The 26,638-nt window shown below is 42.6% G+C and overlaps 1 protein-coding gene across 1 annotated transcript in view; it reads left to right on the forward strand.

The window, feature by feature from the left end:
- The window catches only part of LOC126253066 (para-nitrobenzyl esterase-like), an 81,270-nt gene extending 56,493 nt beyond the window's left edge, over positions 1-24,777 (forward strand). Inside the window, exons 8-10 of the mRNA XM_049954152.1 lie at positions 3,332-3,461; positions 11,602-11,734; positions 24,107-24,777. Coding sequence (XP_049810109.1) covers positions 3,332-3,461; positions 11,602-11,734; positions 24,107-24,275 — 432 coding nt within the window. The 3' untranslated portion in view covers positions 24,276-24,777. The remainder of the gene's footprint in view (positions 1-3,331; positions 3,462-11,601; positions 11,735-24,106) is intronic.
- Positions 24,778-26,638: the final 1,861 nt, after the last annotated feature.

Raw genomic sequence — 26,638 nt, forward strand, 5'->3', positions numbered from 1 at the left:
TTATTGTCTACATTATCAAGTCTTCCCATAACATTTTTCGTAACCCGTGCTGAACATCTGTCTCCACTTCTTCTTCATCGTCAGAAAGTAGTGTTTCCATTACCAGGACAGCTGACTATTCCAAACTTTCTGTTACCGTCCCATCATTCATTCTGACCTTCGGTAATACTATTGGTGTTCGTATTTTCTCGCACACTATTTTTTATGGTACACTCCAAGGATGGGTTCCCGAGTTCGCCACCTCGAATTGCTTTCATTGTTCTATTTTTGTTACCCAAAACTCTCCCTTAAAGCTTTGTTTACCATACCTTTATTTATGAAACGTGCGGACTCTTTCTTCTTGGGTCGTGCTGCTCTGGTACACCTTCCTGGCTCTTCTCGTTTCACGTCTTAATTTCTGCTACACCTCGATCCAGATGCAAGTTATTCCTGACCTCTGCTGACAAGTACTGATACCTCCATTGCTCTATGTATAGCCACTGGCATTTCTTGCGCCTTAAAATTTGCATTATCACCCAGCGATAGACTTCCTGGACACTGAAACACTCTTCTTAGTTCTTCCCAGTCAGCATCCTTGATTGGGCCTCATGCGCACGTTTTCTGTGGCGTCTTGGATTTCCATTCCAGTGATGGTAAAATGTACGATACTGTGTTCACTCGATATCACTGCACTCTCAAACATGTAACCTTTGACACGACGCGCTGCTGCCGTATTTGCTAATGTGACGTCAGTATATGACCTTGCTTCGATCCTCGATACATAGGTTTCCGGATTGTGAGGCGCATTCAATACTTGTAGCTTGAGTTCGATAATGGCTTATTCAGGTTGTCTTCCACAGCCATCAGTCATGCAGAAATGTCGCACTACTGACTTCACATTTGTGTCAGTGGAGAACACGACAGTCTTAGCAGATATTCGTCGATCTCATAACCAAACTGGAAATACATTAAACTGGGATGCAGCTCTCTCTTCCGGTTTTTTTATATTGCGCGTTCTGAACAGTACTGTGATATTTTTGTCAGTGTTATGGCCTTGTGTAACGCTGTTATTGCTACCGTAGGACGTTTCCCTTTTGTGACTATCTAGGCATTTATCAGCGTGATCATTCCTGCCTTTGTATACGGTCTCATGGCTTTAAGCAGTCCTCTCTTGATCACCATTAGGGATGATGGGTGTATATTCCACAATCTTGCCCTGCTCCCCTGTAATCCCATGCTATATTACCATGCGTCATCACAGAGTGCTTGTACAACGTTTCTAATGAGAATGATTCATGTCCACTGGCAGAAACTGCGTCAACAACTTCTCTAGTTATCCACAACTGTTGGCAGATTGTTCACTCTGAGATGGATTCTATCTACGAAATCAGGTACGGAAAAAGTAGTAAACTCCTCTTACCTTTATATGTCTTAACGCTGTACTAAGCGTCATCGGCTCTTCCAGTCTAATGAGATGCATAACGTTCTCTATGCTTTCATAAATCTGTCGCGGATCTGTTCTAGTCTGTGTTTTATTGTTTATTTCCTTGTAGTAGGAGTTTGTTTCCTGTACGAACTGCACCGAGTCTCGTACCGTTTTTGTTGCAGCTTCACGTCCTACATCGGCGGATCTTCTTTTACTTGAGTAGACAGTGAATTCCTCAGGATGTGTGTTGTTGCATTCTACGTACAACTGCCCGGTTTATGTCACCAAAACCTTATCGCCTGTATCATTCGTCACTCCTACATCTGCCTCTGTTTTTGCTTCTCTGCTATGCTACCTAGTTCTGACATTTCGGCAAAAACGTCTTTGCTGCTTTTTCGTAAGCGCATGATGGTCTGCTTCGGTCTGTGTCGCACTTTCTTTTCTGTGCTACTTACTGCTCACTTTTTGTCAGAAATTCCTCGCTCTTTCGGGGTTCCTCCTCCACCTCGATGGTGATTAATGTTTCTTACATAGACGGCACTTGATGTCATTAGAGTCCTCATTTCTCTCTAGTGTTACGAGAGGAGTACCGATAATCCGTTCTTAAAATCTGCCTTCTTAGGAGGGTTTGATAATTTGAAAATCATCTATGTTCCCTGTGCACATTTTCCCCTGTATTTACATGGCATGCACACTGCCCCTTGTTTGATTTTATTGCAATCTTGTCCGGTATGACCTTCTTCGCCACAATGTCAAAAATTGCTACTTGTTTATTACTGTATTTTGCCGAATGACCAAGATCTTGAAATGGAACGCACCGTCTCGCTTCTAGATACCTTCACTGAAACCGAATGAAACTCAAGATGTACTTTTTGTCTTTTCATGAGAGCTGTTCTAATCTCATGGCACACATAAAGTACTTGACGGACCACTTTTCTTCCCCTTGGTCCCGACCTGGAACACACGTCTCACACTTCAAAGCCGCTTTCAAAGCATTTCTTAATTTTTCAACGTTCTCCATGTATATTGTGTTTTTTAGTGTCTTTGCATCAGTTTCAAATCAGTGTCTCTTGCACCTTTTTGTTGTTCATTACATTTCCCGTGACACTTTGCGTAGCAGATTCCATGACGACTACATTATTGCTTTGCTTTACCTTCCTTGTGCAAATTTTCTCCTTGGCGGGTTTTATTAAGGTCATTATGTCTTGATGCACTACCTTTGCCTCTTCATTTGTTCTTGACTTTACGAGGAGATATTTCTTGCATTGTTTGCGCTGCCGCTATTTTAGTTGCAGCAGTTGTTTCGGTTACATCTCCATTAGGTCACGCCTTGAGCACCGCATATGCGTTTGTTTTCTAGTTTTTGTGCATTTTCTCTATAACTTTCGTTTCCTTTTTGTAGTTGTTCCAACCTTCCAATTAATAACGGCTGCCCTATTGCCCATTGCGATGTTTTCTCATTTAATGTCGATTCCATTTCACTTGCTCTTGCCTGTATCACCTTTTTCCCAAAACATTAATCTTCAATAAGTATCATCAAATCTTCAAGCTTCTGTTTTTCACCGTTAATCTAGTTGTTCAACTTTTCCCTTCGGCATCAGCTTTGGTTGCCAGTTCTTATCATAACGTAAATGAAGGAAGACAAGGTAAATTAAAGATACCGTTGCAACTTTCAGACAATTGGGGATCAGGAAGTCATTGTTGGGTTGTTCAAAAAATCATATCGCCAGTTGTTTAATCTGATCTAAGGAAAATGGGTTCTAGTAAATAAATTATTCTCCGTAACATTCAATACATTATTTCGACACTGCCACGATACTACTTTTTTTTATTTTCCCACTCGTTCAGATGGAGTAAGATCTTTCTACTGCCAGCGTTATACTCATGAAGCTGTAACGTATTTAAATGATTTTCCCGTTGTTGCAGTTTAACAACGATATTGGAACCTTCGAGCCCACTGATTCGTTGATAAGAAAATTGAGCAGTATCTCCAACGTGACTATTTATTATTACACCTTCGACTACGCAGGAGTGAACGTGCCTACTTCACCGTGGGGTAAGCTCTACATTAATTTGTATTCTATTGCACAAACACAGACTCGTAAAATAGAAAAGGCTTTAAGATAAAACTTCCTTGTAATTTAACATGTTACTAGTTAAAAGTTAAGCAAATATAAAGTAAATGAGATCCACAACAGCTTTTCTACATGTTGCCAGAGAAATTATTTTTAATCAGACTATATGTTTTTAGGAACTTTGATCACTCAGCAGAAACACTTTTACGGACAGTTTTCACAAGTCATTTCGCAGACAAAATGTCAAAGGTTTTGCGCCCCGTCAGGGAGAACGTCATTAGCTACGCAGCATAAGCGAGTCTGGGGACAGGCGGCGAAGGAAAACGGTTTTTAAGGAACCATTCCAGCCCTATTCTTAATCTCAATCTGGATGTCCATAGAGAGATCTCAATCGGCGTCCTGTCAGATACGAATCTAGTTTCTTACCATGGTGCCACCTCGTTCGGCAATTGTAAAATTGAGATTGTGATAAAACAGGTTACTGTTACCATCAAAAGGGGGGCATTTCAGACCTGTCTGATTATTTTAAGGCGCCGTACAGCTGCTGATAGTACATCTCTTTATCATTTCAGTGATTTTCGGATAAAGGACATGTCGCGAGGGGGAGGGTGTAGTATACGGCCTGATATATCTTGTACCGTACACTACCGGATATTTTATAAGTAAATTCGTCTTTGATGTCTAATGCTTTTCTTGTGTCCGCCTGCTTGGCTGGGTGATAACATGCTTGCCTCCCGTGCAAGCGGGCCCGGGTTCGATTCCCTGCCGGGTTGGAGATATTCTCCGCTCGTGGACTGGGTGTTGTATTGTCTTCATCATCATTTCATCATCATCATCACAGGTGCACGGATCGCCCAGTGTGGCGGGGAATGAAATAAGACCTGCACTTAGCGGCCGAACTTCGCCGAATAGGGGCCTCCCGGCCAAGAATGCCATACGCTCATTTTCATTTTGTTCCTTCCTAGTGGCCTCAGATACTGACTTTGGACACATCTCTGGTGGTCTCAGGTGGAGTAAGCGAACCCAATGTGGCAGCTCCCTAACTCAGATTAAGACGTTCATTTTCTGAAGAGTATTTAAGATTACCTCCAATCCGGAACGGCGCAGTAAAGTGACAATAAAGTTCTTCTTTTAATCTTGGCCGAACAACAGAAATAGCGGGGTTAGCTATAAATCACCTGGAAAGTTACCAGTACAGAAAGCATGAGTGGGGACCTAGATTTAGAACCTGACTGCCTTAAAAATGGTTCCGTCGCTCCGAATGCACCTTCCAAAACAAGATGTTAGAACAGAGAATGAATGTCTGTGTTGGCCTCACGTAGCGATTTAAAAACTGCACACTGCACAAAGTTACTGAAAACAAATAACCTCATTTTCAAATTAATTTAATCTATAAAAGCTCAGCTTGCGAATTGCTATATTTTTTAAAGTTTTGTTCCGACGACTGCCAGGTAATAAAGAGTAACTCAGTCCGATAATCAGGTAGTCACGCGGCAGAGCTTCCTACATTATTTCAAACACTGTTGCCGGTTGCTTTTGCGACACCGCCGATGAGCGAAGCACGAAGACCCACTAACGCCGCAACGTAGTATAACGTTTTGTAACTTGGAGCACTTGCGTGCTGCGAAAACTCACACGTTTGCAAATATGACAGCTTCTATCAGCTCGTACCCAGTGGGGAGCTCTGCAGCGAGCCACGAAAAGCCAAAGGGACGAGTAATGTGGAACAAATTCGCCCCTCCCCTCCAATAAACCTACGCCCGAAGCGTAGCAATAAATGTATTAACATTCGAGCCTACAGGCTCAAGGTATTCAGTGGTGCAGTCATTCAGTCTGCATCTTCAACTGGAGAGAATGAGTGTCTGTGTTCAATATTTAGTATGATGGAAGTCTGCTCGCTGCATGTCCGCTGACAACTTGTCAAGTTGTGGCCAGAAGCACTGCTGGACAGGGAACGTTTTCCGGTGAGAGAAGCCGATGTGTGGCCAACCTCTGCCCTTGGCCAACGGACTGCAACCTTTCTGCAGTCGGACTGAGGGTGGTGCGCCCTCGCGGCCTCCTAGCCACCTAGACGTCATCGGCTACCGTACCTGTCGACCCCTGGTGCGTGACCGGTGCCGTTGCTGCTCGGCATCGAACATACAGTGTCGGCTGTCGCAACCAGCACACTACATGCCACGGGTAAGCCTGTGGGTGCATAGGCGGTCAAGATCCGGAGGTTGTGAGCGGGCTGCACTCGTTTCTCCGCCTGCTCGTGTACCACACGGCTGCTAAAGCCGCCCACGACCATGGGTAGCGGACGTCACGAGCGCCATCGACATAGCGCCGGCATGCGTGCTGGATGGCCTGGAGGATGGCCGTCGCGGTGTACATTGATGCTGGGAACAAACACTCGTTTATGCTACTTCTGTTTCACTGCGCGGCCGAATAACTTCCTAACAGCCTTAAAAAAATACTGATAGTAAACGCGAAACCCGTGATGCAATAACAGATCGGTGTGTCTGGAATGAATACATAACAACACCTCACTACTACAGTCTTATATTTGTCCGTCTTTTTTTGCAAACAACCCTTAGTTTTCAATGCTGTCCCTCTTAGACTCACATTCATATCAGTTTCACAAGTACTGGGTTCCCTGGACCATGAAGCTGGATATCAGCTCAGACGTTCTTTCAAGTACACATGTAATAACTTTTTTCACAATCATTAATAAATGAATTCTTCCCTCTTGTCTTCCCTTTTCCATCACTTAATGACAATCTGAGATTCATTATCCTAGGTTTGCATTTGAAATTTAATACTTTACCACAGAATAAAAAATATAATATGTGAATGGATCATTACCGTGTCAAGATTGCTGCACTGCCGGCTTAAAACAGAATGCTGAAATATCTACAGACAAAAGTGGGTATTAATTCCTCTATCAATAGAAAGCTTACAACTTCCATCGTCATATGTCAGGGAAAAGATGTAGCCAAAAATTCCACAAAATTGTCGTCCTGATTACGGAAAGAGTCGATGACTTGTATCGAGGTACACGTACACCAGTCTCATGTGGCAATAAAACGCACCAGCACGAAAATGTAGTTTTAAATTTCGCGTTTAAAAAACGTTTCATGCGGGAAGATCGTGCAGCGATACCATCAACTGCACTAACTCCCGTGTGGAGGACACAGAAATGGGCATCTCTAGCCCTGAAAAGCAACCTAAAGAGCTCAACAAATTTAATTCAAGTCAAGATGAAATCCAAATTCGGTTTCAGAGAGAGTACTCCTCCACACTGGCCCTATACTCAGCCTGCATTTATTGTGAATCTCTGGCCCAGCAGTAAGTCCCAAGCGACTGGAAAATGGCGCAGTGATTCCCGCACACAGAGGTATAAACGATAACTATTTACAACGTACTATAGTAGTGTAGGCGAAGTCGAGACTCACAGTATAATGCAAGACACATACAGACTGGGGAACTGCCTCAAAGTGGCCTAGAATAGCCACCTAAGCTACAGCACACGTGCCCAGAACGGGTTTTACAGAATCCTTTTGCTTTCCTTCGTCACCGCCTTAGATAGTTATTTCGATAACATAATTAATTTAAAATTTTTCGTGAAGGAAATGAATGAAAAAAATGTTTCAGCACACGTTATGCAACAATTAATTACGTTTAAAATTCGATTTAAAATTAACCTGTGTAAGCCTGGTGGTTTGTGCTGTTAAAATTCACGATAATTTTTAAATGAAATTTAAACAAACAACAGTTTTACACTTTGTAAATGCAAAAACAAGGGGTTTTAATATTCAAGGACGAATTTAGCCAAAATCTCGGGCGATGATCATGTGCCGTAGGTTGGATGTCTTCTGTAGGCCAGTTTGAAGCGGTTTCCCGGCTTCATAGACCACATGTACCCCATATCAATTTGTTCGTTTCTGCAGCATCTACTCCACAGTCACAAACGTACATTTCGTTTAAGGACCACGAAGACAAGACAAATCGGGGCTCGTTCGAAAGCATATAGACTGTCTTTTCTCTCGCTCCTTTTGCGAGTGGAATGTTGTAGAGAATGAGGGGAAACCACAAATGTCAATAATTACCTGCCAGTATCCTTGCTTACAGCATTTTCAAAAATCTTTGAGAAGGTAATGTACTCAAGAGTGGTTAGCCATCTCAACAGTAATGGGATACTTAGTAAATCACAGTTCGGATATCAGAAATGCTGTTCCCTGAGATGGCAATATACAATTTCACTGTCCACATATTAGAGTCTTTAAATAGTAAAATGTCACCATTATTAATATTCTGAGACTCATCCAAAGCATTTGACTGTGTGAACCATGACATTATCTTAGAGAAATTACAATTCTATGGTGTAAATGGAACAGCATATGCGTGGTTTAAGTCATATCTACAGAACAGGAAGCAAAAAGTCTCTGTATATGCTTCAAGTGATTAAAAGGAGTTTGCCACTTCATCTAATGGGGTGAAATTACATTAGGTGTTCCACAAGGTTCGATCATGGGTCCTCTCCTGTTCTTGATATATGCGAATGACCTCCCTTCTTATGTGAAACAAGATGCTGAACTGACACTGTTTGTTGATGATACAAGCATAAAATATTAATCCAGTAATAGAAAGTCCGATAGAAAATGGTACAAATAAGGTCTTTGGAAAAGTTATTAGTTGGTTTGCTGCGAGTGGGCTTGCTCTGAACTTTGAAAAAACATAGTACATCCAATTTTCTGCTGCAAAAAGTACGGGTGATTCAAAAAGAATACCACAACTTTAAAAATGTGTATTTAATGAAAGAAACATAATCTAACCTTCTGTTATACATCATTACAAAGAGTATTTAAAAAGGTTTTTTTTTCACTCAAAAACAAGTTCAGAGATGTTCAATATGGCCCCCTCCAGACACACGAGCAATATCAACCCGATACTCCAACTCGTTCCACACTCTCTGTAGCATATCAGGCGTAACAGTTTGGATAGCTGCTGTTATTTCTCGTTTCAAATCATCAATGGTGGCTGGGAGAGGTGGCCGAAATACCATATCCTTAACATACCCCCATAAGAAAAAATCGCAGGGGGTTAAGATCAGGGCTTCTTGGAGGCCAGTGATGAAGTGCTCTGTCACGGGCTGCCTGGCGGCCGATCCATCGCCTCGGGTAGTTGACGTTCAGGTAGTTACGGACAGATAAGTGCCAATGTGGTGGCGCTCCACCCTGCTGAAATATGAATTGTTGTGCTTCTTGTTCGAGCTGAGGGAACAGCCAATTCTCTAACGTCTCCAGATACTGTAGTCCAGTTACAGTAGCACCTTCGAAGAAAAAGGGACCAAAAACTTTATTGGCTGAAATGGCACAGAAAACGTTCACCTTAGGCGAGTCACGTTCATACTGATTTGTTTCCCGCGGATTCTCAGTTCCCCATATACAGACATTGTGACGGTTGACTTTCCCGTTAGTGTGGAAAGTTGCTTCATCGCTAAACACAATCTTTGAAACGAAATATTCATCTGTTTCCATTTGAGCAAGGATAAAATCACAGAAATCGATTCTTCTAATCTTATCAGCTGCAGACAGTGCTTGAACCAATTTCAGACGATAAGGTTTCATAACTAACCTTTTTCGTAGGACTCTCCATGCAGTTGATTGTGGAATTTGCAGCTCTCTGCTAGCTCTGCGAGTCGATTTTCCTGGGCTGCAAACAAATGCTTGCTGTATGCGTGCTACATTTTCATCACTCGTTCTCGGCCATCCAGAACTTTTCCCTTTGCACAAACACCCATTCTCTGTAAACTGTTTATACCAACGTTTAATACACCACCTATCAGGAGGTTTAACACCATACCTCGTTCGAAATGCACGCTGAACAACTGTCGTCGATTCACTTCTGCCGTACTCAATAACACAAAAAGCTTTCTGTTGAGCGGTCGCCATCTTAGCATCAACTGACGCTGACGCCTAGTCAACACCGCCTCAAGCGAACAAATGTACAACTAAATGAAACTTTATAGTTCCCTTAATTCGCCGACAGATAGCGCTTAGCTCTGCCTTTTGTCGTTGCAGAGTTTTAAATTCCTAAAGTTGTGGTATTCTTTTTGAATCACCCTGTATAATTCCTTCAATAAACATAACACATCAAAAGAAGTCAGTAGCCAGGGTACAGCATACTAAGTTTTTGGGTGTACATATAGATGAGAATCTTAATTGAAAAATTCATATTTGGGATCTCCTAAAGCGACTAGGTTCAACAACTTTTGCAATAAGAATAATTACCAATTCTGAGGATGTAGAAATTAGTAAGCTAACATATTTTGCATACTTCCACTCTCTGATGTCATATGGAATAACATTCTGTGGCAACTCAACACTTAGGCAAAACGTATACACTGCTCAAAAGAAAACAGTTACAATAATGTGTGGGGTTCATAGTCGCACATCTTGTAGGCATTTGTTTAAAAGGTTAGGAATTCTTACAACTGCTTCACAGTACATTTACTCAGTAATGAAATTTTTTCTCAACAACATGGACCAGTTTGAAATCAACAGCGACATTCATGATTACAATACCAAAAAAAGGAAGACCTACACTACGCTTTACTAAACCTATCTTTGGCACAGAAAGGGGTAAAATATGCTGCTATAAAAGTTTTTGATAAATTACCAGAAGAAATAAAATGTATGGCAGACAGCAGTAATAGTTTCAAAAACAAATTGAAATCATACCTCCTTGACAACTCCTTCTATACCATAGATGAATTCTTGAATATGACTAAATAAATCTGGACATATAATATATGCATTTTGTGCCATTTTAGATATATAATATATAGATAGATAATAGAAATATACACTGTAAACAAAAAAAATTGTTTCCTGTGTGCATTTCTTGGCATTTGACATGTTCCACATCATAACGATTTTTCCGTGCTGCTGATCAATGGAAAACGTAACTAAGTAACTAATTAACAGTGGTGCAAGGTAACCTCCGCGACGCACTATATATGTGTACTCATGTAGGTAACTGCCATGGATTTCTCTCGATTGAGAAAACAAGCCTCTGACTTAGTCTTCCTGCTGCTGTTGACTGTACCGTTCACGTGAAAAAATTAAATTGATATGAACTGTTTTTGTTTCGGAATAATTTAATTTATAGTGCATTTTTCAGTTTTCCTGGCTATACTATATCGCGCTAAAACCCATGGATTACACTTCTGGACCTGTGAGAAGGACTTAAAACGGAAAATCTTTGCCATTTTGAAAGTGAATCTGTTAGCTCACATAAGAAATCCTGATCCCTACCTTATAATAGAGGTTTCAGAACATATTGAATTAGAAGCTGAAATTTTCGTCGATCAAAGGATGGTCAGAAAACCACAGAGCCTTACTTCTTGGTGATCATAAGGGCATGCCTTCCTCAGTCTTGGACCAACTTAACCAGCGAGTTGTAAGAGATAATACATTTATCGCTGACGTCCAATCACTGTGTAGCTTCAATTTTCCACATAATATAGAAATGAGATGAATTGACGCATAAATCCTAAGTACGACTGAGAACTGCACCGGAAACAATCGATTTGTCGTCTGATACTTGCAGAATCAGCCTGCGAGTAACACTCTTGTTGAACTGTTTATTAAAAAAGCAGTTATGAATATAAATCCCTTCAAAAATGCTCAGTTTGCAATGTATGAGTATAAATTCCTCCAAAAATGCTCAGTTTGCAATGTAATGAGTATGGTGTGATACGGCTAATCCAGATAACTAATAGGAGAGTACCAATAATGACCACGAAACTTGGGGCCCAGTTTGTAAGTATGCTGCAATGCGCTAAATGGGTAAGCATAAGAACAGAATTTGTATATAAATTTACGTCTGTACTCCTCAAGTCACAGTACAGTGCCTGGTGTGTGACCTTAACTTTTATTTGTCGTAAAAGAACTTCTTTGTAGTCACATCTTGGAATTCCATGTAATCATATTTCTAGAGTTTGTTAGTGGAACTAGACCAAGAACAAATCTTAAATGTAATAATGTCAGCAAAAGAGTATTATGTAAAACCTGTACTTTCATATTCTCATCTTCATTAGTCTCTCTACGAGAATAATGAAAACAACAATTTCTTCAGGCGTCATACATGGCGGAGAACTGCCGTCTCTCTTTGTGCGGAAGGATACTGAGTATAATTTGGATCCCGAGTCCGAGGAGGACCGAGTACGGAGAAACGTGTTACGTCTCTGGACCAACTTTGCAAAATACGGGTACGTGTCTATGAAATAAATGTAGACTATCTTTAATTCTGCTCCTTTTTTTCTGTGCTTAATATTGTTCGCGTGTTTCTGCCGCTTTCGCGTGAATGTTATGTACAATCTTGGTTGTTGTAATAAGTATACCTCTGGCGTTTTTGGTTCGTTCTCCCATGATTTCTTTGAATTATTCACACAACAGCAGTTACTTCCTACTGTAATCATTTCATTTTCCTTTTGAGACGATGACTCTTTTACAATGCCCTATATGCCTATGAGGCTTTGCGTTTCAATTTCTTGACTGCAGATGAACATCAGAAATAAAAAAAAATCTTGCATAGTTCGTTTTACTTCTCTTAATATCCTTTTAACCATATACAATTATTAGGTACAGGCTCCCGTGTAATGGAGGTTAGTCTGCATTCTCAATGCAGTTCAGTAGATTGCACCTAGTCTCCAATCGTCAACGGGAACTGCGGCGTTTGTACACTGTTCGGACTGCCACCACGCCTGGTAAGGTAACGTAACCTTAAGCACAGGTCATGTGTATAGTGTCCTTTGGTGGCCAAAATTTTGCGACAAGAGCAGGGGAAGCTGATTGCCTAACTGCAGTACATCACAGTGACTACTTCCAAACATACTGTCACTATATTAAGTACAGAACAATGAATAGAGGCATCGTAGAGATTTCCTGCCACCAATTATGGTTCGTAGGTGTGGCGTTGCTCAAAGAACGAGGTGCTGCGGCAAAGTTGGTACTTCGCGACGAAAACACAAGTAAACATAGTCGCCGCCAGAAGCAACGAGGAATGAGAGACGATAGCGGCCGGCCGAAGTGGCCGTGCGGTTAAAGGCGCTGCAGCCTGGAACCGCAAGACCGCTACGGTCGCAGGTTCGAATCCTGCCTCGGGCATGGATGTTTGTGATGTCCTTAGGTTAGTTAGGTTTAACTAGTTCTAAGTTCTAGGGGACTAATGACCTGCCCGCATCTCGTGGTCGTGCGGTAGCGTTCTCGCTTCCCACGCCCGGGTTCCCGGGTTCGATTCCCGGCGGGGTCAGGGATTTTCTCTGCCTCGTGATGGCTGGGTGTTGTGTGCTGTCCTTAGGTTAGTTAGGTTTAAGTAGTTCTAAGTTCTAGGGGACTTACGACCACAGCAGTTGAGTCCCATAGTGCTCAGAGCCAGCCACTAATGACCTCAGCAGTTAAGTCCCATAGTGCTCAGAGCCATTTGAACCATTTTAGACGATAGCGTAGACACGCCCAGAAGAGTTTCCACACGCCACCACATCAGCTCGCTTACCTACGGCAGAGCGAAGTGCCGCTCAGCCCAGTCAACAATCATCACCGAATATGCCAGCATCGTCTTTCTACCGAGCCATCAGTGCAACAATTGTGTTAGACGGTACTCTGAATAAATTTTCAATTGTACACTGTGAGAAGAGACTACTATCTTACTCTGTATCAAGTGTGTTCTGTGACAGTAGTAAATACTCACGACATTCCTGTGCACATGGGTGGTAACAAAGCTAATTTTTTTTTCATTTTGTTCAATTAAAAAAAAAGTGATCTAACATTTTGTATGTTGCACTATCAAATCGGCCTCCTACAACAGTAAAGCTAAGAGCCCACCACTGTACTGACGAGTGTTGTTTCGTCTAATACAAGAGTAGGTATTCTGAAGGGAATTAGACAGAGCTGCGTGGTGTTTCTAAAAGACAAGTAGAATGACTGGGTCGAATGAACAGTACGTAGCCATGTCCACACGACAAATAATGTCTTGTGGAGCAGATATAGAACAGAACTTGGATCAATAGCGTCGAGTTCTCTCAGTCGAAGAGTTCAGGATTTTGCTGACATCTGATAATCATCCTAGAGGAGTGAGGAGACGTGTAATCCCCGGCACATCAGTAAGGTGGCTCACTATTAATCTGGTTCGCAATTACGATGTCAGCCGCCTATCAGAGCGAGGGAAACCTGGGAGCTGTGTCCTATGGAGGCGTGATGTTCCTACATATCGTTCAGCCAGAAATTCATTTAAGACGATGAATATCAGCTCGCCATGTCCATCTCGTTAACATGTTTCTCCAGGGGACCTGAACGAACTGAATGTAATAGCATACTGTTTCTTCTGACGTGAATCCGATTGAGAAAACTTGGAAAAAAGACTTGCAGGAATTCGCGCAAGAACCTTCTTCGCGTAATGGATGACCTCGGTAGAGCCGCAACCGAAGGAGAGGGACAGGCCATCAACAGTCACGTCTCGACCACCTTGTGGACAGCATACCATGGTGTACCTAAGCATATCCCAAGAACGTTTTGAGAGTTGATTATAAAAAGAAAAAAAAAACAGAGAAAAGTTATAATACTGGTTTTAATGCTTCAGGTGTTCTTCATCCCCCCTCCCACCGCCACCACATGAGGAAAACGCTCAGAACGTTCATACAACCAAGTAAAACTGTCAGAAAAGCCCTTCTTGGGGATGTCACATTGGCTTCGAGGTCGGTTATGTCTTTAACACGTTAACAGTACTTGTTAATTTCTGACTATCGGTTTGTGATAGTTTCCTATTGATAACACCAGGTCTCGTACAGCATGATGATTTTTTACAGAAACGAACTGTCCGCGTTTTGTATTTCAATCCAGTCGTGGGAGGCATCCACGCGTCGTTGGTTTTGTACGGGGACAATGTGTGCGCGGAAATCTTTGCATACACTTTTATCTTCTTCAAAAAATCCTGGAGAATGTCTTGAACGCTTGATTTAGATATGTTTCCCCATTGAGACTGGTGACATAACAATGCTGACACACTACGACCCCAAATACACAGCCGGCCTCTGTGGCCGAGGGGTCCTAGGCGCTTCAATCCGGAATCGCGCTGCTGCTACTGTCGCAGGCTCGAATCCTGCCTCGGGCGTGGATGTGTGTGATGTCCTTAGGTTAGTTAGGTTTAAGTAGTTCTAAGTTCTAGGGGACTGATGAGCTCAGATGTTAAGTCCCACAGTGCTTAGAGCCATTTGAACCATTTTGAACCTAATCCACAACTTCATACCACCTACTCATAAATGACTACTATAAACCATCTCTTACTTTCCTTATTTGAAGCTGGATCGTAGTTAACTGCGCTAACGTCACGTATACATCTACTTCTACATGATTACTCTGCAAATCACACTTCACAATAATTCTCTATTATTCCAATCTCGAAATGCACGCATAAAAATGGTGAACAGATTTATCTTTCTGTGAGAGCACCGATTTTCCTTATTACATTATCATGATCGGTTTTGCCTATGTAGGTCGACGTCAGAATCACAAGAGGAGGAGGTATACTTGGAAAAGGCCGGATGATACGGGAAGATTTCAGTTACATTACATAATGGTGAGACAGAGATTTCGAAATCAGGTACAGGATTGTAAGGCGTACACAGGAGCAGATATAGACTCAGATCACAATGTAGTACTGTTGAAGAGTAGGCTGAGATTTAAGACATTAGTCAGAAAGAATCTATACGCAGAGAAGTAGGATACGGAAGTACTAAGAAATGACGAGATACGCTTAAAGTTCTCTACGGCTGTAAATACAGCAGTAAGGAATAGCTCTGTAGGCAGTACCGTTGAAGAGGAATGGACATCTCTAAAAAGAGTCATCACAGAAGTCAGAAAGAAAAAACGTAGGTACAAAGAAGGTAACTGCTAAGAAACCATGGGTAACAGAAGATTTACTCCATTTAATCGATGAAAGGAGGAAGTACAGATATGTTCCGGGGGACTCAGGAATACAGAAATACAAGTCACTGAGGAATAAAATAAATACGAAGTGCAGGGAAGCTAAGAAGAAATGGCTGCATGATAAATGTGAAGCAATCGAAAAAGGAACGATTGTCGGAAAGAAAGACTCAGCATACAGGAAAGTCAAAACAACCTTCGGTGACACTAAAAGCAAGGATGTTAATATTAATAGTGCAACGGAAATTCCACTGCTAACTGTGGAGAAGAGAGCGAATAGGTGGAAAGAATACATTGAATGCCTCTATGAGGGGGAAGATTTGTCTGACGTGATAGAACCAGAAACAGGAGTCAATTTAGAAGAGATAGGGGATCCAGTACTAGAATCAGAATTTAAAAGAGCTTTGGAGGGTTTGAGATCAAATAAGGTAGAAGGGATAGATAATATTCCGTCAGAGTTTCTAAAATCATTGGGGGGTAGTGGCAACTAAACGAATATTCTCTTTGGTCTGTAGAATGTATGAGTCTGGCGACATACCATCTGATTTTCGGAAAAATATTCACACAATTCCGAAGCTGACAAGTGCGAGAAATATAGAACAATCAACTTAACAGCTCATGCAGCCAAGTTGCTGACAAGAATAATATACAGAAGAATGGAAAAGATAATTGAAGATGTGTTAGGTGACGATCAGTTTGACTTTAGAAATCTTAATGGTGGGGGAAAGACAATTCTGACGTCGCGGTTGATAACGGAAGCAAGACTAAAGAAAAATCAAGACACGTTCATAGGATTTGTCGACCTGGAAAAAGCTTTCGACGGTGTAAAATGGTGCAAGATGTTCGAAATTCTGAGAGTTTTAGGGAGAGACGGGTAATATACACTCCTGGAAATTGAAATAAGAACACCGTGAATTCATTGTCCCAGGAAGGGGAAACTTTATTGACACATTCCTGGGGTCAGATACATCACATGATCACACTGACAGAACCACAGGCACATAGACACAGGCAACAGAGCATGCACAATGTCGGCACTAGTACAGTGTATATCCACCTTTCGCAGCAATGCAGGCTGCTATTCTCCCATGGAGACGATCGTAGAGATGCTGGATGTAGTCCTGTGGAACGGCTTGCCATGCCATTTCCACCTGGCGCCTCAGTTGGACCAGCGTTCGTGCTGGACGTGCAGACCGCGTGAGACGACACTTCATCCAGTCCCAAACATGCTCAATGGGGGACAGATCCGGAGATCTTGCTGGCCAGGGTAGTTGACTTACACCTTCTAGAGCACGTTGGGTGGCACGGGATACATGCGGACGTGCATTGTCCTGTTGGAACAGCAAGTTCCCTTGCCGGTCTAGGAATGGTAGAACGATGGGTTCGATGACGGTTTGGATGTACCGTGCACTATTCAGTGTCCCCTCGACGATCACCAGTGGTGTACGGCCAGTGTAGGAGATCGCTCCCCACACCATGATGCCGGGTGTTGGCCCTGTGTGCCTCGGTCGTATGCAGTCCTGATTGTGGCGCTCACCTGCACGGCGCCAAACACGCATACGACCATCATTGGCACCAAGGCAGAAGCGAGTCTCATCGCTGAAGACGACACGTCTCCATTCGTCCCTCCATTCACGCCTGTCGCGACACCACTGGAGGCGGGCTGCACGATGTTGGGGCGTGAGCGGAAGACGGCCTAACGGTGTGCGGGACCGTAGCCCAGCTTCATGGAGACGGTTGCGAATGGTCCTCGCCGATACCCCAGGAGCAACAGTGTCCCTAATTTGCTGGGAAGTGGCGGTGCGGTCCCCTACGGCACTGCGTAGGATCCTACGGTCTTGGCGTGCATCCGTGCGTCGCTGCGGTCCGGTCCCAGGTCGACGGGCACGTGCACCTTCCGCCGACCACTGGCGACAACATCGATGTACTGTGGAGACCTCACGCCCCACGTGTTGAGAAATTCGACGGTACGTCCACCCGGCCTCCCGCATGCCCACTATACGCCCTCGCTCAAAGTCCGTCAGCTGCACATACGGTTCACGTCCACGCTGTCGCGGCATGCTACCAGTGTTAAAGACTGCGATGGAGCTCCGTATGCCACGGCAAACAGGCTGACACTGACGGCGGCGGTGCACAAATGCTGCGCAGCTAGCGCCATTCGACGGCCAACACCGCGGTTCCTGGTGTGTCCGCTGTGCCGTGCGTGTGATCATTGCTTGTACAGCCCTCTCGCAGTGTCCGGAGCAAGTATGGTGGGTCTGACACACCGGTGTCAATGTGTTCTTTTTTCCATTTCCAGGAGTGTACAATACATACAAGAGCCATGATGGATTAATAAGAATGGGCCACAAAGAAGGAAGTGCTCGGATTAAAGAGGGTTTAAGACAGGTATGTAATCTTTCCCCCCTACTGTTCAATCTGTACATTGGTACATCGAAGAAGCAATGATGGAAATAAAAGAAAGGTTCATGAGTTGAATTAAAATTCAAGGTGATAGGATATCAATGAAGCGATTCACTGACAACATGGCTATACTGAATGAAAGTGAAAAATAATCGCATGGTCTGCTGAACGGAATTAACAATCTAATGAGTACAGAATATGGATTGAGTGTAAAATTTAAGAAAGACGAAAGTAATGAGAAGTACTAGAAATGAGAACAGTGAGAAACGTAACATCAGGATTGATGGTCACGAAGTAGATAAAGTTAAGGAATTCAGCTACCTCGGTAGTAAAATAGACACAGACGGAGCAAGGGGGATATCAAAAGCAGACTAGCAATGGCAAAAAGTGCATTCCTGGCCAGGAGAATTCTACTAGTATCAAACATAGGCCTTAATTTGAGGAAGAAATATCTGAGAACGTACGTGTGGAGTACAGCATTGTGTGGTAGTGAAAGATGGACTGTGGGAAAACCGGAACAGAAGAGAATCGAAGCATTCGAGATGTGGTGCTACAGACAAATGTTGGAAATTAGGTGGACTGATAAGGTAAGGAATGAGGACGTTCTGCACAGAATCGGAGAGGAAAGGAATATGTGGAAAACACTGAACGGAAGTGACAGTATGATAGGACATCTGTTAAGACATGAGGGTTGACTTCCATGATACTAGAGGGAGCTGTAGAGGGCAAAAACTGTAGAGGAAGACAGACATTGGAATACATCCAGGCGTAGGTTGCAAATGCTATTCTGAGATGAAGGGGCTAGCACAGAAGAGGAATTCATGGAGGGCCACATCAAACCAGCCAGAAGACTGATGACCAACCCCCCCCCTCCCCCTCCCCCCCCAAAAAAAAACAAGGGTGAGGGGGGTTTGGCGTCAACAAAAGGTTTCCGCATTCTCAGGAGAAAGTTGGTGATGGAAAGTTTGTGAGAAGATTCCGCCACAACGGCAAACGCCTTTGTTTTAATGATATCCACCAAAATCCTGTATCATGTCCGTGACACTCCCTCGCCCATATCATAATGCAAAACGTGCTGCTCTTCTTTGAACATTAATGTTATCTGGTAGGGATCCCAGTTCGCGCAGCAGTACTGCAAAAGACGACGGACAATAGTAGTGCAAGCAGTTTCTTTAAAAATCTGTACGTTTCTGCCAGTAAAACGGTCTTTGGTTTGCTTTCCCTACAACATTTTCTCTGTTTTCTTTTCAATTCAGCTTGTTCGTAATTGTAGTTCCTAAGTGTTTAGTTGAATTTACTGCCTTTAGATTTTACTGATTTATCATGTAACCTAAGTTTAACAGATTCTTTTTAGAACTCATGTGGGTGACCACACACTTTTCATTATTTAGGAACAATTGCCAATTTATTCGCAGTACAGATATCTTTTCTAAATCGATTTGCAATTTGTTTTGATCTTCTGGTGAGTTTACTGGACGATAAACGACAACATCATTTGGAAACAACCTAAGACGGCTGCTCAGTTGCCTCCTATATCGTTTAGGTAGGTAAGGAACAGCAGACGGCCTATAACAATACCTTGCTGAACGCCAGATATCACTTCTGTTTTACTCGATGATTTTCCGCCAATTACTGAGAACTTTGACCTCTCTGGCAGGAAATCACGAATCCACAAACATAACCTAAACGATATTCCATAAACTTGAGATTACACTACAAGCCACTTGGGTGGTACAATGTCAAACGCCTTCTGGAAATCTAGAAATACGGGATCAGTTTTAAATCCCTTGTCGATAGCTCTCAACACTTCGTGCGAGTAAATGCCTAGTTGTGTTTCACAAGAATTTTTTTGTTCTAAATCAGTGTTCACTATGTGTTAGTAGACCGTTCAGCCGGCCGAAGTGGCCGCGCGGTTCTGGCGCTGCAGTCTGGAACCGCGAGACCGCTACGGTCGCAGGTTCGAATCCTGCCTCGGGCATGGATGTGTGTGATGTCCTTAGGTTAGTTAGGTTTAACTAGTTCTAAGTTCTAGGGGACTAATGACCTCAGCAGTTGAGTCCCATAGTGCTCAGAGCCATTTGAACCATTTTTTTAGTAGACCGTTCGCTTCTAGGTAATTTATAACGCTCTAACACAAATCTGTTCCAAAAGAACTCTTGTTGCATATTGTCTTGAATGATACGGGCCTGAAATTTAGCGGATTACTTCTGCAACCTTTCTTGAATATTGGTGTGACCTGTGTAACCTTCCAGTCTTTGGGTGTGGATCTTCCGTCTAACGAGCGGTTGTATATGATGGTTAAGTATGGAGCTTTGTATCAGCATACTCTGAAAGGAACCTAACTAGTATGCAGTCTAGATTGGAAGGCCTCCTTTTATTACGTGATTTAAGTTACTTCACTACTCCGAGGTTATCTACTTCTAAGTTTACCATAGTGGCAGCTGCTCTTAATTCGAATTCCGGAATGTTTACTTCTTTGGTGAAGGAATTTCGGAAGGTTGTGTTTAGTAACTCTGCTTTAGTAGTATTGCTGTCGATAGTATTTTCATTTCTATCGTGCAGAAAAGGCATTGATTGAGTCTTTCCACTAGCATACTTTACATACTACCAGAATCTCTTTTCATTTTCTGCCAGGTTTCATGACAATGTTTCTTTGTGGAAACTATTAATAGCGTCTCGGATTGAAGATCGCGCTAAATTTCGAACTTATGTAACAGATCGCTAATATTGGAGATTTTGGGTTCGTCTAAATTTGTCATGCTTTTCTCGTTGCTTCTGTAACAGTGTTCTGACCCATTTTTTGAACAAAAGTATAGAGGGTGAAGTCACCACTAACTAAATGAGTCGCGTACGTGTTCGAAATGAAAGTCTTGTTTGAACCTCTCAGCAGTTGTATTATCTGAACTGGGAGGTCGGTGAAAGAACACATTATTATTTCATTCTGGGTGCCAAGAATGACCTCTGCCCGTACTAACTCATAGAAACCATGTCCTTCAATTTCGCTACAAGACAAATTACTTCTAACAGCAACAAACACGCCACCACCAAATGTGTTTAGCCTGTCCTTTCTGAACACCGTTAGGTATTTCGCAAAAATTTCGGCTGAACTTATCTCCGGCTTTAGCCAGCTTTTGCTGCCTGTTAGGATTTGAGCATTTGTGACTTCTGTTAGCATTTGAAGCCCTAGTACTTTCCCAGCAAAGCTATGACAATTTACAACTGTTATACCGAAGGTTCCTGTATCTACGTTCATCCTGTGTTCGGCCTGCAACCTTGGAGACTGAAGCGCTTTTGGTGCTTTCCCGAGAATCTCTAACCTAAAAAACCGCCCACTGCACACCACAGAGACACAACTACCGGTGTAACCGTCTCCTGCGTGTAGTTGACACCTGACATATTCAGGGGAATACGAAAACCAACTATCTTTTGGCGCAAGTCGATGAATCTGCAGTCTACACCGTCGCAGAACCGTCTGAGTATCTCATTCAGACCCTACACTCTGTTCTGTACCAGAGATCGGCAATCGATCCTGTCGACTATGCTACAAATAGTGAGCACTGCTTTCATCTCTGAAGCAAGACCGGCATCCTTCACAACTTTTGCTAGTCTCTCGAAACCGGAGAGAACATCTTACGATCCAAAACGACACACATCATTGGTACCAACATGAGCCCCAATCTGCAATTGGCTGCATCCTGCGCTCTTCATGGCATCCGGAAGGACCTGTTCCATGTCTGGAATGACTCCACTCGCTATACACAAGGAGCACACATTGACTTTCTTCCCCTCTTTGGCAGCCATGTCCCTAAGTGGCCCGATAACGCGTCTAGTATTGGAGATGCCAATTACAAATAACCCCACCTTAGGTGACTACCCGGATCTTGCTGGTTGAGAGGTTTCCTCTGGAACAGGACAAGCGACTGCGTCTGGCTGAAGGCAGTGTCAGCCACGTACGGCACCCAGAACCCTTTTGTCAGACTAACAGGGAGGCCATACGCGCAGCCCACAGGGGTGTATGTCTCCACCTGCAACGTCCCGAGGCAAACCCCCATCGACCATACGTGAGGGGCCAACCTCAGTGCGAGCAGTAACTGGGCTAGCCACCGGTGCTGACCGATCGGCGAACTGAGAAGTGGTGGACGTCCGTTGGATCTCCACAGCCGGCCCACAATAGTGACACCCGTCCACTGCAGCTTCAAGCTGTGAGCTGTGTACCCGAAACCGTCACAGCCTGGAGCGGAGAGCGAAGTGTCGTCAGCTCGGCTCGCGTCCGCACACAAATGTCACAGACCCTGTCCGAACTAAAGACCGTGGAAAACTGCACTACACAGCCAAACAAAGGTCAGTCGACACGAGCTGCGGAAATCCACTGTAGGCACAGAAGAAAACTCAAGAACTGTGACTAAAAAATTAGATTAATTAGATTAATACAACCAAAGCACTCAGGTGAGACTAAATATTTCGCGGCTTATTAGGAACTTGTAATAAGTCACAGAATCGGTTTACTTTCCAATACAATCGAAAGTGCGAGAATTGTGTCTATTAAATATTAAATTAACACGCAAAAACTTAAGAAACTAAACTGCGAATGCACAATTCGCTCCCGGTCAGGAACTCGTAAAATTTCACAACCTCTGTTACTTCCCCGTTGCTGCTAGTGTCTTAGACGGCTGTTGCTGCCTGACCCGACAGGAATAAAATCAGTCTCAGAACGTTTTGGACGGAAGTGTATTACAGTACATGAGCAACAAGGTTGACTTGTTCTCTTCCTCCACTCGTGTGTCCCTCAGAAGACCACCGATCATTCAGTTGACCCCGTGCATTATCAGCGCGTGGCTCTACGATACAGCACGCGGCCGCGGCTCCTGTTGCCGATTGCGTGCAGACCGTGGATTTTCAGGTTGTGCTTTTTAGTTAATAGCTATTCGCTTGACTGGTCTTGTTCCGGTACAACATCCCTCCAATGTGTTGCAAGTACTTCTCGGTTTTTAACGCTACCCTGTCCGCCCCCAGTAGCTGCGTGGTCGGCGCGAAAGACTGTCAATCCTAAGGGCCCGGGTTCGATTCACAGCTTGGTCGGAGATTTTCTCCGCTCAGGGACTGGGCATTGTGTTGTTCTAATCCTCATCATTTCATCCCCATCGACGCGCAAGTCGCCGAAGTGGCGTCAGATCGAAAGACTTGCACCAGGCGAACGGTCTACCCAACGGAAGACCTAGTCAGTCACAAGACGCTTTTTAACGCAAGCAAATTAGGTCTTAAGAGTTTTTCATTATTTCTCACATTATCAATGGATCACTATGGTATAATCTGTTTAGGACCCATTCACCATACTGGATTAGAATTCTGCTGTGTTGTTCCATGACATTCCGCGTTTTAACGGTGGTTTGTTCTGACGGACAACGAATGTTGTGTACAAAGTTCTGAGCTTACTATATCTAATGTTTTAGTTATGTGAGTAGAAATATTTTAATATTCTTATGTAAAAGTTTCTAATAGTTTTTCTAAAAATTTTAAATCTTAAAACACTTTTTCAAAATTATCATATCAATAGAAATCTCAGGGTTGTTGTCCTTCTGGAATTATCGTTATATAGACGTTAACCTGAAGACGTGGCTTTTAGTGCCACGAAACTTGTAATGATCTAAAGATAAAGGAGTAAATACAGCTGAAGCGGCTGATTAATACCCAAGATGATTACTCGCAGCTGTGATTGCCCTATTCACAAGGTTGTCTGTTAAAAACATTAACTGTAATAACTGAAATTTTTGTAGAGAATATTGGGTTTGGAAATAAATGGAACACATGAGCTTCAATAGAAACTGGTGTGGAAAGAACGTTAAACTGGAGAAAATTAATCTGGAACATTCTGCCTATCGCGCCTATGAAACATCTTCTGTATCAGATAAATACATGATGAACAACGTAATTTCGTGTCAGTTTTTAATGAAAATGCTTGTGATTTCCTGCAAGGTATTTTCGATATGGATGTTTTACGAGTACTTAAATAAACAGATTCTCAGATGAAAATATGTCTGCAGAAATTATTTTACTTAATACAACGTAAATTTGAATGCTGGAAGTACGAATTAAGATCAAAGCGACGATTATGTAGAAATAGCAAGCAGTTTTCAGTTTATAGGACTGTGCAGAAGCAGAGTGTAAAATGTTGACAGCGAACTGTTAATAGACTCAATGTTGACATTAATTAAGGATAAAAAAAGTGCGACTGTCATTCTTGTGGTTTCCTCTTCCAGAAATCCCACTCCAGAGGCGGACCCTGTGGTGTGGGAGCCGTACAACCTGAGCAGCCGTAGCTACCTGCTGATGCAGGCCAACTTCTCGCTCGCACACGACAGGCTTGGCGAGCGCATGGACTTCTGGAACGAGAACGTACCACTGTTGCCGTACCCTGGCACCTACTAGTGAGAAACGTTTCCAACAGCACTGGCTCACACGACGCTGCACAAGATACAAAACAAGTTGTATAATACAATGCGTGGTTCGCCACAACCAAGATTTGAGCATTACCTGGTATATTTTATAATAAACTCAGTTCTTCATATTCAGTCTCTTGACAAATAGCAGTATCAAATGGTAGGTTGAAATCCACTGGTAGTGGCTTAATATTCATTAATTCCACGCATCACTGCAAATGAATATTTGGAAGTTAATGCTCTTGTTGCTAAACCCATACATGTGTACTTTTTATCCTCCATCAAACACTGCTCTGTGGAAAATACGTACTTGCCCTTAGACAAATATACAAACGAAGATGTATGTAACTCTGCGAGTTCTTGGTGGTTCTTCTTCGATTAAACTGATTTTAACAAAATAAAAATGTTTGTGGAGTTGTAATAAGTTTAAAAAAATGTAGAAGTATGTATGAGGTTTTCTATGTAGCACTGGCATACCGAAATAAAATACAAAGTGATACGACATATTTTTACTATCGTATTAATGTTAAACATCCTTTCCTCTCCCCAGACGCTCGCAACACAGTAGACATTCAAGACCTACGAACTCTCATTATTCCTCTTTCGGGCGTGAAATGATGCAAAAGAATGCTACTTTTGCCCAAAACTAACGACAAAAGGATAAACAGAAACAAGCCTAAGCTTTATATAATCGTAATACATTGCTGAAAACCTCTCAAAAACTGTTACGATTGTAACTTCAGTCTACATAGCTCCATATTGGGTGCTGTAGTAATGTCACTCGTTAATAAGTCAAAATTTCACTGCCAGAGATTATTGAATTGACGCTCGGATTTCCTCTTGTTAGCACAACGGCATTCTAGTGCTGTATTTATCTTCATTGTTGTGCAATCAGAAAGTTAAATTGTACTAAAGGACCTTTTGCTTTGGTGATGATCTGAAGAAAAAGAGAGAGAGACAAAAAATTGACATGACCTTCTGGAAAATATTGGTCTGCAGTGTCACAGTATCTGTGGATTCGAAGGTCAGAGCAGTTGGTACTATGCTAGACGGCCAGCAGCGTACTTGTATGTCCACTTGATAAATATGCAGAGAAGTATCGGTGATTATGGAAACAGTAGCGTCGAGATTCATTCCCGGATGAATGGATGACATGCTGTTATACAGATCAAGACGCCTTCCATTTCCAGAATTATTACTTTCGCTTACTATTCTTGTGCAAAAATGAAACTGCGTCTCCAGCTGTGGGCTTGGAACCGAACACCCACTACCCTACTCCCTGCGGTGACCATGTGTGAAGAACAGAATTCATTTCCAACTAAAGATGTGACTCTATCTTGTCTTCACCATCACAGTAATGACAGATTAACGACGGAACAGGGAAGCACAAAATTACCTAAATAAGACTGCAGAGTGAATTAAATATGTACATTTTGATAACGACTCAAAAACATATTAACAAGGAACCCCCACGACTGAACAAGATAAAGACACTGAAATGAGATGTAAAACTGCCGGGTTACGAGTAAGTTATTACTGTAGTGACAGACAACACTGGGTCATTCAAGAAAAACTACACACATAGGTAATCAGACGACGCTTGCATAATGAATAATTATTTGAGGGCGAATGGGAGCGTTACTGAGCGTGGCAGTTGAACGTGGAACATTATCGTAGCAATGGCGCGGAGGATTCAGAGATCCCGGTGCGATCGTAATTACTAGCTGGTATCGTAATTCTGGAAAATCTGACTGTCGTAACTATAGTCCGGTTAAAATTATTTGCGACTGACGAATTGCAGTTGCCGAAGGGTAGTGTTGCCACCGTGCAGTTAGCTACGCTTTACAAAGCGCTGTTCGTACTGTAACCACCCCCTCACTTATCGACCTTAATGACAGTGAAAAATTAAACCGCGTGTACCTAATGTAAATTTGGGAAAAGCAATCGTCACTGAAGCTAATCTGTCGGTAAAGAGGGAGGAAAGGGTTACATCTAAATGAAAGGAAAAATGCAAATAAAACTGGTGGAAATTAATTTTGAAAAGGGGTAAAGTTAATAAAGAAAGTAAATGTGCGGCCGTTACGTTAACAATTAACTAGTGGTAATTAGATATTTGAGATTTGGGGGAAATTGTGGTCGCCAGTCCTAAGGACAATTACTATAGTAACTGAAAAAGAAAGGTTATTACACATATAATTAGCACTAGAAGCGTGGCAACTGAAGGTTGACACGTGTAGTGTGAAAACTGAAAGTTTGTCAGAAGTAATAAATTTAGCTACACTCTGACTTAATTTAGCAAAAGAATTAACAAAACCGGAAAATCGAAAGTTAATTTAGTGACTGAAGTTAATA

This window comes from Schistocerca nitens, chromosome 4, assembly GCF_023898315.1.
Source record: "Schistocerca nitens isolate TAMUIC-IGC-003100 chromosome 4, iqSchNite1.1, whole genome shotgun sequence".
Classification (NCBI taxonomy): Eukaryota; Metazoa; Arthropoda; class Insecta; order Orthoptera; family Acrididae; genus Schistocerca; species Schistocerca nitens.